The following is a 16,158-nucleotide window of genomic DNA, read 5'->3' on the forward strand; positions in this document are numbered from 1 at the left end:
AAGAAAATACGGAAGCATCTTCAGGACCTTGTGTTAGGTAATGGTTTCTTAGACTTTACACCAAAAAAAAACATGAGTAACAAAAGGTTAAAAGAATAAATAAATAGGCCTTTATCAAAATTAAAAATTTTGGGGCCTCAAAGGACTTCACCATGAAAGTACAAAGATAAACCTACCTAATGAGAGAAAATATTTGGCAACCACATATCCGGTAATGGTTTCATATCTAGACTATCTAAAAAAATCCTATAACTTACCAGACACAAACAACCAATTAAAAAATGGGCAAAAGACTTGAATGGACATTTTTCCAAAGAAAATATACAAATGCCTGAAAAGTACATGAAAAGGTGCTCAACATCATTGGTTATCATGGAAATACATACCAAAACCACAAGATACCAGACAGACGAGTAAAAAATACAGATTAAAAATGATAAATAATAGGGGGAACAAATGTTAAAACAAATTGAGTAAATTGAAATACTAGTGATCAATGAAAGGGAGAGGTAAGGGGTATAGAAAAAAAGAGGGGGGAACAAAGGTTAAAATATATTGGGTAGATGGAAATACTAGTAGTCATTGAGAGGGAGGGGTAAGGGGTATGGTATGTATGAGTTTTTTTTCGTTTTATTTCTTTTTTCCTGGAGTAATGCAAATGTTCTAAAAAAATGATCACTGTGATAAATATACCGCTACATGATGATATTGTTAGCCATTGATTGTACACCACTTATGGAATGTTTGTATGTTAAGAATGTTCGTGTTTGTATGTTATTTTGGCTTGTCAATTAAAAAAAATTTTTTTTAAGTCCTTTGAGGCACAGAAGAAAAAAAAACAACACGAAGATATCTGCACACTGATATCTATAACAGTATCAATCACAATAGCCAAAAGATGGACAGAACCCACTGCCCATCAACAAATGAATAAAAAAGTGAGAAATACATACAATAAAATATTATTCAGCTGAGAAAAAGAATGGCATTTTGATGCATGCTGCAACACAGATAAACCTTGAAAACATCATGTTCAGTGACATAAGCCAGACACTAAAGGGTAAATATTATATGATTTCACTGACGTGAAATAATTAGAATAAACAAATTTATAGAGCCAGATAGAAAAATACAGATTAGCATGGGCCAGATCCGGCTTAAGAAATGGGGAGTTAATTCTGGTACAGAATTTCTGTTTCGAGTCATTGAAAAGTTTGGTAATGGAGGGTAGTTATGCTAGCACAAAATTGTGACTGTAATCAAAACCACTGAATTATACATTTGAATGTGGCTGAGGCGGAAATCTGAGGTTGTATATATGTTACTGGAATAAAAATTATTTTTTAAATCATAGGATTGTACAGTGTTATAGGTATAATTACAATATATATTACATGAATAGTTATAATATGTTTTAATCAATTGTAACAAAGGTACCACGTTAAAGCAAGGTGTTAATAATGGGGGGCATTATAGGGAAGTGTATCTTCTGCATTTTTTTTTACATAAACCTACAAATCCTCAAATAAAAAGTTATTTTAAAAAGTTGATAGTAGATATCACAGGTTAGTTTATGTGATGTCAACTATTTTTTCTCTTGAATTACACACTTCTTGTCTTTTAACTCTCTTATTTTCAACTACAATTAATAATTATCAAGCATTTTTTTCTTCCAGGCTTGAACCCTCTCTCAAGTCTTCAGACGTATCTTATAAACCCAGCATTCTTAAAAAATCCAAAACTGAACCCAACCTCCACAGTATATCACAAAGCTCTATATATGGCGTCTCTATAGACCTGGTCTTCTAAGTTAAAAATCTTGTCACTTCAAACCAGCTATTATTAAAAAAGAAAAGAACGAATGTGGTCCGGGAGGCAGAGAAATTGCAACCCTTATACACTGCGGAGAGGAATGTAAAATGGTGCCGCCAATGTGGAAACACTTCAGCATTTCCTCAAAAATTTAAACACAGAATGACCAGATGAACCTGAAATTCCACTCCTAGGTATATTCCCCAAAGAACTGAAAACAAGGACTCAAACAGATACTTGTACACCCACGTTCTAAGCAGTATTCACACTTGCTAAAAGGTAGGTCCATCAACAGATGAATGGACAATAAACTACAGCATATACAGACGAACTATTATTCAGACGTGAAATGAAATAAAATTCTGATATATACTACAACATGAATGAACACTGAAAACATTATGCTAAGTGAAATCGGCCAGACACAAAATCAAGCTCTTGAAATCAGAGACTTAGGAAATTATATTACACAAGGAACAGATAGCTAAGACTGATAAAAAAAATGAGTTGAAACAAGTACTCCCAAATCATGCAACATTCCTCTAGTGCCAGTAGAACTGTGGTAGAAAATGGAAATCTTCATTTCTATCTTACTATCAAGTCCTATAAGCCCATTTAGTCCTTTTTTTCCTCGCCACTGTCTGGAATTCTATAATCAGGCTACCCTTCCTATCAAAGTCTTCGAGAGCAGGGCTTCTTTTCTCCTTCTTTTGGAAATTTCATTTCGATAAAAGAACATGGTAAAAAGTTCAAACCGTGGAAACAGTTACACAAGGGGGCCTGAGGAAGCATTTCTGAAATTTCAGCGTAGATCATTTTCAACGTAAGGATAACTATATTTTTTTGTGAGGAAGAGGGTCCAAAGTTTCACTGGAGCCTCCAAAGGGTCCATGTCTAACAACTCCCCGAAGCAGGACTTGCCTAAGGAAATGATGCGCTTAACTGACTCGGAACGCTGGTTAAAAACCCTTTTCTAACTTGCCTCCGTGCTAAAAGTCCAGCCCCATCTACCCAACTCCCTGGCCCTGAGAAAGTGCATTTTCCGTGGGAGGGACCACTGGTCTTTCCGCCCTCATTTCTCGCCTGCCGCATTCCTTTCCTTCCAGCGCGTCGGCGTGCGCTGACGTCATGACGCCACACACGCAGTCCCGCCCCTGCAGAGATCGGCACTAGAACGGATCCCGGGTTTCTCTCAAACCCGGAATGTGAGGCCTTGGTCGGCTTCTCTCTTTTCTTCTGCCCTGCTGTCTACCCGGGCCATTGTCCGCTGCTGCTGTCCCCCTGCTCGCCCTTGGAGTAGCCAGGGCGGTCGTGCCCTTCTGCCGTGTGCCGGCGTGGCTGCCGCCGCCCCTCCGAATCCTTCGGGGCCACAGAGGAGTTCGCTACGGAGGGAGGCGGGGGCCTTCGGGAGGAGGAGGCGGAGGAGGCGGAGGAGGAGGGAAGGAAGATGGCGGCCGTAGAGCTAGAGTGGATCCCAGAGACTCTCTATAACACCGCCATCTCCGCTGTCGTGGACAACTACACCCGCTCCCGCCGAGACATCCGCTCATTGCCCGAGAACATCCAGTTTGATGTTTACTACAAGGTACGGACCGAGGGCCTGTTTTCTACTCTTCTGCCACAACCCCTGGGGCCGCACCCCCTTCCACGTCTGCGAACCCCTGCAGTTAACCCCTAACCCCTCGTTGCTAGATCGCCTCCCAAGACGGATGGCGCGGCCTCTGGGTTGTCAATATAATAACACTCCGCCTCTACATCCTCTGTCTCTCAATCATTTGGGCCTGAATTTTCTTCTTAATGAGTGTTGCTCTGTTTTGATCTTAACTCCTCCGTGGCCCCCCGTGGGTAGGCCTTTTGCTTGGACTTCTGTTGCGCTCCTGTCCCATTTGCAGCTTACGTCGGGTTATTTTCTGCTGTCTCCCAAATTGAGTGTCAACATCAGCTGGACTTTTTGCTGTTCCTTTTCCCCCTTCCTACTTTCTCCTCTCCTTGCCCTCCTTCCTCAAGTGTTTTTCTCTGCTTCATGTTTCTTCGTTTTTCCTTTCTCTTCCCAATCTAGAGAGAGTTAGGGATTATTGGAAATTGTGTACTTTTTTTTTGCAGATTCTTATATGCTTTGATTTTTGTTTATATTAGGGGTTGAATTGGGGATTTTGTTAAGATGGGAGGGGTGAGCAGTTGTTTGAAAGGAAGAAATCTTTCCTGAAAGAAAAAATTACTTTAGTATTTAAATTATGTACGTGTGTTTGAAAGTTGCAATCTTGCAGCGTTCCTAAATCGCTCCCCCTCAAAAAACTGTACAGAAAGTCTCTAAGTCACTCTCCGAGGAATTTCAAGGGTAAGAGTCTTTAGATGTGGACAATTTTTACAATGTTTTGAGAGGGAGGAGAACTTTATGGACTCAGAGCCTCCCTTTTCCTCTCCCCTCACATTTGAATGTGAACACTGGATTTATTATTCAGTCCTCCTTGCTTTGAAATCGGCTTGGAAGAACTATTTTCCAGTAGCCACCCATGCAAAATTTGGCTAGTGTTAGAGTATGATTTCTACTGTAGATTTAAATCCTTCTTGGTTTGTAAATTGACTGGAACAATGTAAACTGATATTTAACAGATGTGTATGTTCTTCTATATGTCTTGATGTTTTCTGTCAGTTGTTTTATTGGGAAGATTGCTTTCTTTCTCCACCCCCAGAATATTTTTTATGGAATTAGCAGTTGACAAGCTGCATTCTGCTAAATCCAACTGCTTTGCATCAATTCTCTTGAAATTTTTTCCCTAAATATTTGAAGATTAATTTTGGTCGTGCATATTATTTTCTTGATTTAGAGAAAGGTCTCCCTACATTCCAAATCCCTTTGATATGTCAATTTATTTTTGTGTTTATCTAAAAAGTTTGCATATTTAGGATGCATTCCTCTGATGAAGGTTGAGCTAGAATTGTCTTTCTCAAGCTGGGAAACTGCAGCTTTTTGTGTGTGCAATCTGTCCATTTTTTAAAATCGTATGTAATCTTTTACATTCTTAAAAGGAAGTTATGGGAATTGAATCTATCAAGAGACGTTTAATAGTTGGATTGTCTCACAATACTTGGGTACTTTCTGAAATTTTCACTTCTAACTGAAGCTTTTCATTTAAAAAGTATTAGTGAGTATGAACAGAAGATGCTTTTGTCACATTTTCTGTTTTCTGTTCACAAAAAAATAATACTTCTTTTTGGTATATTTTTACTCCTTAATAAGTGTATGCCTGTTGGGAGTATGTGCTAAAATGAAGGAAGGTATTTGATATGTACCTAGAACTGTGTTAAATGCTTTTACATATATCATGTTTAATCCTCATAATTAAACTATATATAACCCTGTTTTATAGGTGAGAAAGTAATTTAGTCAAGGACTGATTCTTAGTATTTAGTTCCAGAGCTGGAATTCAAACTCAGATATAATTCTTTCTACAGTATATTGCTTTCTTGCTTAGAAAGATTTTGCATCTTGAGGTAGTAGATTATTTTAATGAGACATTTTAGTATCAATTTTTGATCAGCTCTTATAGAATTAGAGGCCTCTGAGATTGAAAGTCAAATCCTGGATTCAGTCTCTGAGAGATAAGAATGAATTTTTCTTTCTTTTAAACACAGAATCAATAGTTCTATAAATACATATATAAATATAGATACTCATCCCCAGCCTCTTTTTTTAATACAATTTTATTGAGATACATTCATGTCATATAATCATCCAAAGTGTACATAGGTTCACAGATTCATATAGTTGTGTATCTATCACCACAATTTTGACATTTTCATTACTCCAAAAAAAAAAAAATGAACACCCCAAAACATCCCATACCCTTTATAAGCTCCCTCCATTATTTATTTATTTTTTGTCCTTATTTTTTACTTATCTGTCCATATACTGGATAAAGTGCCAGCCATCAGGTTTTCACAATCACATGGTCACGACTGTAAAAGCTATATAGTTATACAGTTGTCTTCAAGAATCAAGGGTACTGGATTACAGTTCAGCAGTTTCAGGTATTTCCTTCATAGCTATTCTAATACACTAAAAACTAAAAAGGAATATCTATATAATGCATAAGAATAAACTCCAGAATGACCTCTCGACTCTATTTGAAATCTTTCAGCCACTGAAACTTTGTTTTATTTCTCTTCCCTCTTTGGTCAAGAAGGCTTTCTCAGTCCCATTCTGCCAGGTCCAGGCTTATCCCTGGGAGTCATGTCCCATGTAGGGGGGAGGGCAGTGAATTCACCTGCACAGTTGTTCTTCCTACTTTTGAAAATTTTAGGGAGCATGCTGTTTATAGTTTCCAATTTTCTCCACTTCAGAGCCAAGGATAAACTCATAATCAGATCACTCCAGCAGTTCCAACAGTCATTAGTAAGTATAGTCACAGACAAAATTAGAGTGTTTGTGGAAACAAATTTTCCTATCCCTCTCAAGTGATGTAGTCCAATGTCACTTTGTTAATTTTTGTTGGTAGTTTTAGGCAAAGGCATAATCATAAAGCATTAGGAGAAAGGGTTATGAGATGAATGGAAGGTGAAGAAATAGGAATGCTGACTGCTCCTTAATGAGGGAAAAGAGAGAGGGACCAATATGTAGAAAGAATAAAACATGAATTTCTTTTTTTCAAAGACCAAAGTATGTAGGAATATATTCACAGACTGAATGGCAGAAGCCGAGAGAATGAGAAGTTAACTATACAAGTGAGGCAAGAGATCAGTTCGAGCAGGAGCATTAATAATAAAGCTTGCCTCCCTTTGGTCTTTCCTGCTGCATGAATTAAGGTATTAGTCTTAAATTGAAGTTGTGAAAAGAATACTATTTCCTCTGTTACAAGAAGGAAAGCATTGAGGCTATAAGTATTGATACAGATATGAGGTATCAATATAGTTATGTTTACAAGGAACGGTTTACATGAAGGAAGTGGTGAGATCCTTGCTGAGAATAAGGGATAGGAATAATGGCTTTCTGTTAAGAGTGTTAAACAAGTTTTAAATGGCTGCTGAGGTATATGGAATGGGAAGTCAACTAAAAATATGTAAAAGAATTGACAGAAGATATAGTTGGTCCAATAAAAATCGATGCCCTATGTTTTAGTTTGCAAAAGCTGTCGGAATGCAATATACCAGAAACGGAACGACTTTTAAAAAGGGAAATTTATTAAGTTGCTAGTTTGCAGTTCCAAGGCCGTGAAAATGTCCAGTCTAAGGCATGGAGGGAAAGATACCTTGGTTCAAGAAGGCTTATGATCTCTCTCAGCGGGAAAGGCACATGGCAAGATCCGCTAGCTTTTTGTTCAATGGCTTCCTTGGGGCTCTGTCCATTATGTTAGCTTTGTTGGTTCTTGTGGCTCTCGTGGCACTGATGGCTCTAAAACTTTTTTTTTTAATTTTTCCAAAGTTTAATTAAAAACACAATTTACAAATATTTAATATCCTCATAAGCATTTCCAAGTTAAGAATGAAAAAATGATGTACATTATGTATAATGAAAGTCCAGTTAACTTCAAATTCCATCAGGGCCACATTCAGCAATATCAGTCTTTTTTTAGGTTCTTCAAAACCTTCTGTTAAATCTACAAAGTTGTTTTCTACGATGGGGAAAGAAATGGAGATCCCCATTGTTTTTCTAACTCCGTACATGCTTACAATATCACCTGGAGTTACTTGCTGTGCAAGTTCTTTTAAGATTATTGGTCACTTGTTCAGCGAGATGCATTTCTCTGTACGAGGGGCCCAAGAGACAGCTCATGTTGGGAGGGGGCCTGGTGCTCAGATGCTCATTCTGGGCTTCCTGGAGCTCCCTGAGCAATTTAGTGGTCTCATCAAGTTTCCTCTGGAACACTTCGGCTTCTTCAGAGTCAAAGACTTCAACCAGAGCACCAAAGTTTGTTACTGCTTTCAGTGCTGTGAGCCTGTCTTGATTACTGAGGTCCAAACGCCCTGCAACTTCTATTTCTGTAACCTCCATGTCTTTTGCTGTGTCAAGTGTCCTAGTCTGGCCTTTGTCTTCAGGTGATGACGTTTCCAACTCTTGTAGGGTTCTAGAATGTCCTCCTTTTGTTAAAACATCCAGTAAACTGTCTGCCATAACATATGGATAATCTTGGCAAGTGGCCAAAAACTCGTGAATGCTGAAATTACTTGCAAGCTCAGAGTCTTATCCATAGGCCGAATAGATTAAATCAGAATCGTCCTTGCTGATATTTGCAAATGTGGAGTCATAATGTGGTGCATAAGAACTGTAGGGTCCATAATTCAAGTATAACACTGGAGTTACTTTGTTCCTTTTATGTTCTTTGAACCCCTGCAAAGTATTCATTCCAGATTGAAGTCTTCCGGTTGTCATTCCCAATCTTACAGGGCAGTAGCCTGGTTCTCTTACGGTGGGATCCACAGGATGGAGAAGTCCCAGTTGTTGTTGTCCCATCAGGTTTTCGTCTTTCAAATTCGCACTGACTGTTAACAAGCTGCCTGGTTAGCTTTCCTCCAGGCTCTTTAATCTGCTCCTGCTCTCTTTCTAAATTACTGCTTTTAAATTTATCTTCAAGCATATCTTTATCTTTCTTTTTGTTTTCCTTATTGGTACTTCTGAAGGCTTGGGCTTCCACATCTCCAGAGACTTCCCTCTCTCTGGGGCAGCAGCCACTGTCCTCCCCACTCTGCAAGGTGTCTACTTTGTCTTTCTGTTTTCGAGTTTTTTGCAAGTCTGCCGTGAAGTCTATGCTTTGTTTCAGGCTCTGAATTCTTCCTGGCTAAGAATTTTCATCCCTGAGTGCAAGAGCTTCTTTGCAGCTTTATAATAAATGATCTCTGTTATAAATTATGGCATTAGTACACATTAGTTTGAAGTTATCCTTCAGTTCTTCTATGGACTGGTAGTCATTGTTCTTGATATTTACTTTCATGGTACTAAAATCCATTGGGTGTTTAATGATCATGGAGTAGCCAGGAGTAATAAAATCAGTCACAGGACATGAAAAGAAAGCACTTGGGTCTTTTCTTTGTAATTGTCTGGAGTTGATTCAAAGCTTCTTAAAGGGGTGTCTGCTCTACTTCTTCTTGCTTGGCTAAAGAGCTTGTGAGGGACTTCTCAAGAGGCAAGTCTAATCTTATAGGGGTCTGACACTGGAGGTCATTTTCTGCATCATTCTCCATATGGTCTTGATCTCGTTTCTTTTATCCTCCATAGCATCATTCCATTCTTGATAATCAATAATTCACAATATCATCACGTGGTTGTATATTCATCATCATGATCATTTCTTTACTCTTCTCCGTTTTCTCCCCTTTTCTTCCCCTGGAACCTGCTTCTCTCCTTTCTCTTCTTCTGCTTTCTGTCCTTGTGTTTGTCATGATCGTTTTTTGTCTTCAAAGAGGCTTGAGTGGTGCCCCGAGCTGCCCGTGGAGAGCTCAGTGACCTTGTTCCCTCCCACTTTGAGGACCAGCTTCAAGGGCTTCTCCACATACTCCTCATAGAGATGTTTGTCCGACTTGTGCTTCTTCTGCTTCTTGCCCATGTCCGACCAGGCCCCGGTGCCCGCCTTCCGCGCCAAGCCCAGGCCGTGTGGCACCGCTTCCGGGCCGGGCCAGGTGAGCCGAGGGTGGGAGTGGGTGCTGTGAGGCAGGGGGACGGCGCACACCGGCAGACGCTAGGCCCCTCAGTAGAAGGCACGCGAGACCCGCTCTAAAGCTTTTTCCAAAATGGTTCCCTCTTAAAGGGCACTAACTCCACCTTGAATGAGTGGGTGCACATTTCCATGGAAACCATCTAATCAAAAGTTACCATCCGCAACTGGGTAAGTCACTTCTCCATGGAAACAATCAGAAAGTTCCCACCCAGCAATACTGAATGAGGATTAATGGACCTGCTTTTCTAGGGTACATAATAGCTTCAAACCAGCAGATCCTACAAAATGTCTTCTATTCTGAGTGTTTTTCTGTGTGGATGTGCAGTCATTTTGGTATAGAAGTGGATGAGGTGAATTTGGGGGCTGATGTAAGGTTGGAGCAATTATAAAATTGTAGCCTAAGTGAAAGCAAATAGAGTGAGGGTCTGGGTTCTTTTAAAAAACGAAGTTTAGGAACTTTTATTTTTATTGTAACTGCTACATAGTCTATTTTTTGTCCGTTTCCAAACAGAAAGTTTGCCATAGCATTAAATTCTAAGTGAAATTTACCAGTAATGTGCTTTTTTTTTAATTTTCAATTTTTTATTGATATGTATTATATATTTGTATAATTTTTTTTTTTGGCATGGACAGGCTCTGGGAATCTAACGTGGTGATATGTATTATATATTAAGTAATATGTTTTATTTATTACTTTCACAATCTTAAACTTAATGATTTTCTTTTCTTATTACTGTAAGTCTCATTTTAGAGACTATATAAATTAATGCCTGATTTAGGATTAGAGTTAATTTTTCTGTTGTATATTTATATACAGCCTCAGTCAATATTCTGAAATCCTTTAAAATTGGCCTGTGACAAATTGGGAAAGTTGCTACAACATATGATCCATAAGATAAGAGCTCAGACTTTGTGGGGAGTAGGGAACATAAAAGAACATAAATAAGCAACCATATCATTTATCCATTTGGAAAAAAAAGTTAGACCTCTACTTCATACCATATATTAAAATGAATTTTGGGTGAATAAAGATTTATATACAGCAAATGAAAATCGTGAAACTATCAGAATAAATGAAATTCTTCAAAGAAATTGTACCAGGAATCGAACCCGGGTCCTCTGGCATGGCAGGCAAGCGTTCTTGCCTGCTGAGCCACCGTGGCCCACCCAAGAAATTGTTTTTTAAGGTAATTTACAAATTATGAAAACGTCAAACATTATAAAAATAAATACATGTAGGGCGGTGCAAGGGTAGCTCATGGTAGAATTCTCACCTGCCATGTCGGACACCCAGGTTTGATTCCCGGAGCCTCCACATGCTTAAAACATACATGACTGACTGACTGACTGACTGACTGACTGACTGACTGACTGACTGACTGACTGACTGACTGACTGACTGACTAAATAAATAAATAAACACATGTAAAAGGTAAAAATCTACTTCTTTTCTTGCCAACACTGTATTGCCATCTTGGCATGGAGAAGGTTTTTCTAAACATTAAACCAAAATCCAGGGAGTACTTCACAGGTGGGGATGGGGAGGATTATAAGTACATTTTTTTTTAAAAGACTATACAAGTGACAACATTTGATAGGTAAGGGGCTAATTTCTTTAATACAGAAACATGTACCAATCAGTATGCAGAAAGCAAAATCAGCTCATTTGTGGAGGACACAAATAGCCAGCTCATACAAGAGTAAGTGTGAGTTACCAATAAACATCAAAGGATGCTTAGCTGAAATGTAAATTTAGAATGTGATATCATGCCAAGGCAGTTATGCAGAAGGAATAGTCAGAGGACTTATACCACCAAATGTCATACTGTAACATTTAGAATAACATAGATAGATAAATAGATCAAGTAAACAAAATAGAGTCTAGAAACAGACTGGCACATATACTGTCCCCTGATTTATGATAAAAGTGACAACAGTACAGTGGGAAAAGGAAAGTCAAATAAATGATGTTGGTCTTTTAGATATCTATATGGACTTTCAGGAAAAAGTCTTCATTATGTCAGCAAAAGTTTATTAAATAGAATACAAAATGAGCTAAATATAAAGAAAATTTGATAGATTGGACTATATTAAGATCAAGAATTTTTTTATCAAAAGATGAAACATTAAGGGAGTGAAAAGGCAAGGTATGCTGTACCTAAACTTTACAGAGGATTTAACATCCTACAACAAATTGGTAAGAAAAAATAACCTAATTTTTTTTAATGGGGAGGGAACTTGAATAGATATCCAAAAGAGGCCATCCAGAGGGCCAATCAACATTTGAAAAGGAGCTCAATGTCATTTGTCTTAAAGAAAATACTGTTTGTTAACATCAGAATGACTAAAATGAAAAAGAAAAAAGTGGCAGCAAGAATTTGGAGCAACCAGAACTCTCATTCACTATTTATGTGAGTGTAAATTGCTACACCATTTTGGAAAACTAGCATATTTACTAACATTGAACATATATAACCTATAACCCAGCAATTCCACTTCAAAAATATGATTGATGTTCATAGCAGCACTGTTCATAATAGCCAAAAAGTAGAAACTTGCCGAATGTCCATCAGTAGGAGATTTAATACATTTTGAGATAGTCGCACAGTGTGGAATATTATACGAGAATGAATGAAATGGGGTGTAGATGGATCTCAGAAATATTATTGAGTGAAAGAAACCACTTTACAAGAGTGTATACCAACCAGAGTGTCCATCAACCAATGAATGGATAAACAACATTTTGTACAAATATACAGTGAAATGTTATTCAGATGTAATAAAGAAGAAAGTTTTAATACACGTGGCAATATGGGTGAACTTTGAACTTTGAAGACATCATGTTTAGTGAAATAAGGTCAATACAAAAGAACAAATATTGTATGATCTCACTGATGTGAATTAATTAGAATAAGTGAACTCATAGAGTCAGAAACTAGAATATAGGTTCCAGGGAACAGGATAGGGATAGCAAATGAGTTAAAGCTTAAAATATTGTTTGGATTGATGGCAGTGTTTTGGTGGTGGATAATGGTGGTAGTAGCACAACATTGTGAATTCAATTAACAGCAGTGAAATATGTATCTGGATGTGGTTAAAAGGGGAAATGTTAAGTTATGTATATGGTAATTGAATAAAAATAAAAAATAAAAATCTATGCAACTGTGAACTGTAAACAATGAACACTAAGTTAAACCATGTACTATAGTTAATAGTACAGTTATAAAAATGTACTTCCATCAGTTGTAACAAATGTACCACACTAATGCAAATATATTTTTTTAACCAAGGAAAAATACTTAATTTTAGCAATGTTGGTGACTTTAGTGACTAGAAAGGGCAGGAATTCAGGATTGAAAAAGAGAAATCCAGAGAAAACAGTAACTACAGAGCAAGGAAGAAAGTGCATATCTAAGATGTCTTAAGGTTTTCGGTTAGTTAGAGTTTTCATTTTAATATGCAATTTACATACCATTGCAAATTTAAATTATCCTGTACTGTCCTCAGTATACAGTTTGGAAACTGCAGATAATATTCTGTATGATTCTGGGTATAGAACATTAAAAAACAGGCAGAATTAATGTGTTGGAAACCGGGAGAGTTGTCACTTTTGAAGGATAGTGACTGGACAGGGGCTTGAGGCTTTGGGATTCTGATAATACTCTATTTCATGATCTGGATGTTAATCTGTGTGTTAATTCTGTAAAAATTTATTGTTTTATTTACATTTGTGAGTTGTGCAAATGTAGCTATTCAATAAAATGTTCAAGTTCTGTAGCTATTCAATAAAACTTTAAAGAATAATAATCATTCTTCACTTGATTATCAGAGTTAAAAAATGTTTATCATATATACCTATTACTTGCAGTATCATTGTACTAGTTTGCCAGGGCTGTTAAGACAAATACCACAGGATGAGGTTGGCTTAACCAACAGGAATTTATTGGCCTGCAGTTTGGAGGCAAGATATCCAATATCAAGATATTGACATGCCATGCTTTCTCCCAGAGTTTGTAGTGTCCAACGCTTACTGGCTTACTGGCAGTCCTTGGAGTTCTTGGCTTCTACATGCATCTCTGTCCCTGTCACACGAAGATTTCTCTCTTCTCTGACCTCTCACTAACTGGTTGCCAAGTAGTTTTTACTCTGTATCCTCTGTATTTCTTTAATGTTTGGATTTTTTATGATCATGTATTACTTTAATAAGCAGATATGTTACATATATATATATATATATATTTAAGAAGTAAAGTTGAATTTTTAATTTTAAGAACAATGTCTCTGAGATAAAATTGTGCTAAGAGGGGAATAGCTTAAGTACAGACATTTTGAAACATTTGGCAGTATGATTGAGAAATAAGTCTGAGGTTTTAAAATAAAAACAAATAATTCAGCTAATTAAGTAGTTAATTCACTAACCAAATCAAGAAATATGCGAGAAAGTTCAAATTCTTAAATTTAGGGTTGAGAAAATGAATATGATAGATGCAATCAATAAAACAAAAAACAGAGAATTTCCATCAATATTAGACACTTTCTTAGGTGAATCCAAAGAACATTTGATACCATTGGTATTTAAATTGTTCCAGACCAGTTTAATTGAATTAAATTAAATTTAATAAAAAAATTTAATTGCAGTTCTTTGCAATTAAAAAAAAGACAATTAAATAAGAACAAAGACAAAGAAAAAAAAACAACATAAAAAAAGGCAATTAAAGAGGCTAACACAACACCGATATCAAAACCTAAGACAGTAACAAGAGAAGGACTTATAGAGTGCTTTGTCTAGATAGAATTATAGCAAATCCAAATCAGCAAGTCTTTTAATACAGTTCATCATATTAATAGGGTAGGGGGAAAACATCTGTAATGACCATTTGTATGATAATGAAGAAATGTAATTAAAATTCAACATCTCTTTGATTGATCTTTTTTATTTGTATTTATTATGTATTCACATACCATGTAATCATCCAAAGTGTACAATTAGTGGTTCACAATATCATATAGCTGTGCATTTATCATCACAATAAACTTTTTTTTCTTCTTGCATCAATCTTTAATAAGAACTACACAGATAATTCTGCGACATAATAAGCTTATACATATATCTAATCAAAAGGTAATGTACATATCTAAACAAAAATGCTGAGCACTGAAACCCTAGAAACATTTTGATTAAAATCAGGATAGATATTCTGTATCTGTGTATAAGGTATTTGACATTTTTGAAGTGCTAACCTATGCAGTTAGGATAAAGAAGTAATAGTGAATTTTAGAAAGAATGAGACATTATATTTTTAACAGATGGTATAAATATATACATTAAAAATCAAGAAAAATCAACTGAAAAACTATAGCAACTAAACAGTTCAGTAAAAAGGCTCATTAAAGCTTGGTAATTAAAAATTAAATAGTTTTTCTATATATAATATGGGAAAGAATATATCTTATTCAATATACAACAGAAAACAATGCCAAAGAGTAAACCCAAAAAACAGCCATAAAGGAATCGAAGTATTTTCAGTAAATATAGAAGAGACATAATTTGCTCCTGGATTGGAAGATTTAGGATATCTAAATCTAAAGATGGCAGTTCTCCCTAAAATCTTATCTTAAAATCCCCCAAAATATTTTTTGGAACCAAGCCTAAAAACTTAAAAATTTGTTATTACAAAAAAGTTTTTAACTTACATAACGAAGGATTAATATTTATAAAATACATTCAATTAAAAGCTCCCATAAACCAGTAAGAAAAAGAGAACTGGAAAAAAAGTACCTTCATGTTGACAGTGATTTTTTTCTAGATGGTGACGTTGACTTTTTCTGTTTTCTAAATTCTTTACTAAATTTTCTGAAACATGCAATTCTTCTGAAATCAGAGGAAATAAATGTTTTCAAGTTGGTTATCTAAAATACAAAATGAGTTTATAGTCCAAAATCACACTGCAATCAAACAATGGATAAAGGACATTATAAGATACAAAGTACAGAATAAAAGAATACCCGGTTACAATTCAGTGTAAATTATTTAGTTTTATATATAAAATGAATTTTGGGATTAGAAGACAAGAATAAATGCATCTCGTGAGTGAAGAGAAGACACATGTATTAAACCAAGATATTACTTTTAGTGGTGAAGGATACCTTTGCAAGACTTTTAAAAATAAACATTTTATTGTAGAAAAAATTAAACGCATACAAAAGTAGACAGAATAAATGAATGGGCCATCACCCAGCTTCAACAGTTAGCAATTCTTGACCAGTTTTGTTGCTGTTCTCCCATCCAGTTTCCCCTTTTCTACAGTATTTGGAGCAAACTAGACATTATAAAATTTCATCTGTAAATATTTTAGTATCCACCATAATATTATCACACCTAAAAAAATTAACAGTAATTTTTTGATGTTATTAAATATCCATCATTGCTTAAAGTTCCATGGTCTCAAATATCAAATATGTATCTATGGTCAGTCCTTATAGTTCATCGATTCTATGTTTGCAATTTTGCCCACTCACTAAAATTTATTTGTAACTCCAGAATCAACATTCATGACATTTTGTGGTCATTGACATGTATGGAGTGGTGAAATTTTGAGTCGTCCTTGCACACGTTCCCAGCTAAGGTCAAACAAGGGCACACTCTGCCACCTTGTTTCAGCTTTCTCTAAGCCAGTTTCCTTCTCACGAGGTA

The 16,158-nt window shown here is 36.2% G+C and overlaps 1 protein-coding gene and 1 pseudogene across 1 annotated transcript in view; one reads left to right on the forward strand and one right to left on the reverse strand.

The window, feature by feature from the left end:
* Positions 1-2,935: 2,935 nt before the first annotated feature.
* Positions 2,936-16,158, forward strand: part of APPBP2 (amyloid beta precursor protein binding protein 2) — a 93,583-nt gene continuing 80,360 nt past the window's right edge. Inside the window, exon 1 of the mRNA XM_077165032.1 lies at positions 2,936-3,397. Coding sequence (XP_077021147.1) covers positions 3,260-3,397 — 138 coding nt within the window. The 5' untranslated portion in view covers positions 2,936-3,259. The remainder of the gene's footprint in view (positions 3,398-16,158) is intronic.
* On the reverse strand, positions 7,340-9,353 carry LOC143687754 (bromodomain-containing protein 7 pseudogene; annotated as a pseudogene).

Source organism: Tamandua tetradactyla, chromosome 6, assembly GCF_023851605.1.
Source record: "Tamandua tetradactyla isolate mTamTet1 chromosome 6, mTamTet1.pri, whole genome shotgun sequence".
In the NCBI taxonomy this organism is placed as follows: Eukaryota; Metazoa; Chordata; class Mammalia; order Pilosa; family Myrmecophagidae; genus Tamandua; species Tamandua tetradactyla.